This window comes from Buceros rhinoceros, unplaced genomic scaffold, assembly GCF_000710305.1.
Source record: "Buceros rhinoceros silvestris isolate BGI_N320 unplaced genomic scaffold, ASM71030v1 scaffold26940, whole genome shotgun sequence".
Lineage (NCBI taxonomy): Eukaryota > Metazoa > Chordata > Aves > Bucerotiformes > Bucerotidae > Buceros > Buceros rhinoceros.
The window spans coordinates 1,609-2,235 of NW_010391718.1; the positions used below are offsets into that span (position 1 = coordinate 1,609).

Genomic DNA, 627 nt, shown 5'->3' on the forward strand with positions numbered 1-627 from the left:
ACAGTGCTGCCTGGGGCTGACATCATCATCTGCCTTCTGTGTTTGCAGCCCTGTCATCTTGGACCCCGCTGACCCCACGGGCATCCTGGGCCGAGGCAAGAATTGGAACAAGATGGCAGAGGGAGCTGCCCGCTGCCTTTCACTGCCCTGTATCAAAACCGCCCAGCCCTGGGATGTGCAGGTAAGGCTGCCTATGCCTGCGGGCATCCTGGTCCCCTCTGCTCCTGCTGGCTTTGCTCATCCACCCTTCTGTTCTTGCAGCCAGCCCGGCCCGTGATGATTGAGGTGAAGCAGCTGGTGGGCACCAGGCTGAGAAAAACCGTCAGCCCAGGCACCACCGTCCGGCAGCTGAAGGAGGAGATTGAGAGGTTGTGGGGCATCCCCTGGTATAAGCAGCGCCTGACGCAGCAGGAGCCGGGGAGCACCATCCCTATCCTGGAGGATGAGAAGACCCTGGCCAGCTATGGCATCTTCTACGACACCACACTGGTGCTGCTGCAGACCGAGCCCCAAATGATGGAGGTCTTCGTGAAGGATGACAAGAACCGGACCACCACCTACACGGTGAAGCCCACCGACACTATCCGGGAGCTGAAGAAGCAGATCCAGGGCAAGACGGGCGTTCCT

General features: G+C 60.3%; 1 protein-coding gene across 1 annotated transcript in view; it reads left to right on the top strand.

The window, feature by feature from the left end:
- OAS1 (2'-5'-oligoadenylate synthetase 1, 40/46kDa) overlaps window positions 1-610 on the top strand; it is a gene marked incomplete at its 3' end in the record, with an annotated part of 2,132 nt that extends 1,522 nt beyond the window's left edge. Inside the window, exons 6-7 of the mRNA XM_010142855.1 lie at window positions 49-181; window positions 262-610. Coding sequence (XP_010141157.1) covers window positions 49-181; window positions 262-610 — 482 coding nt within the window. The remainder of the gene's footprint in view (window positions 1-48; window positions 182-261) is intronic.
- Between the last annotated feature and the right edge of the window lie 17 nt (window positions 611-627).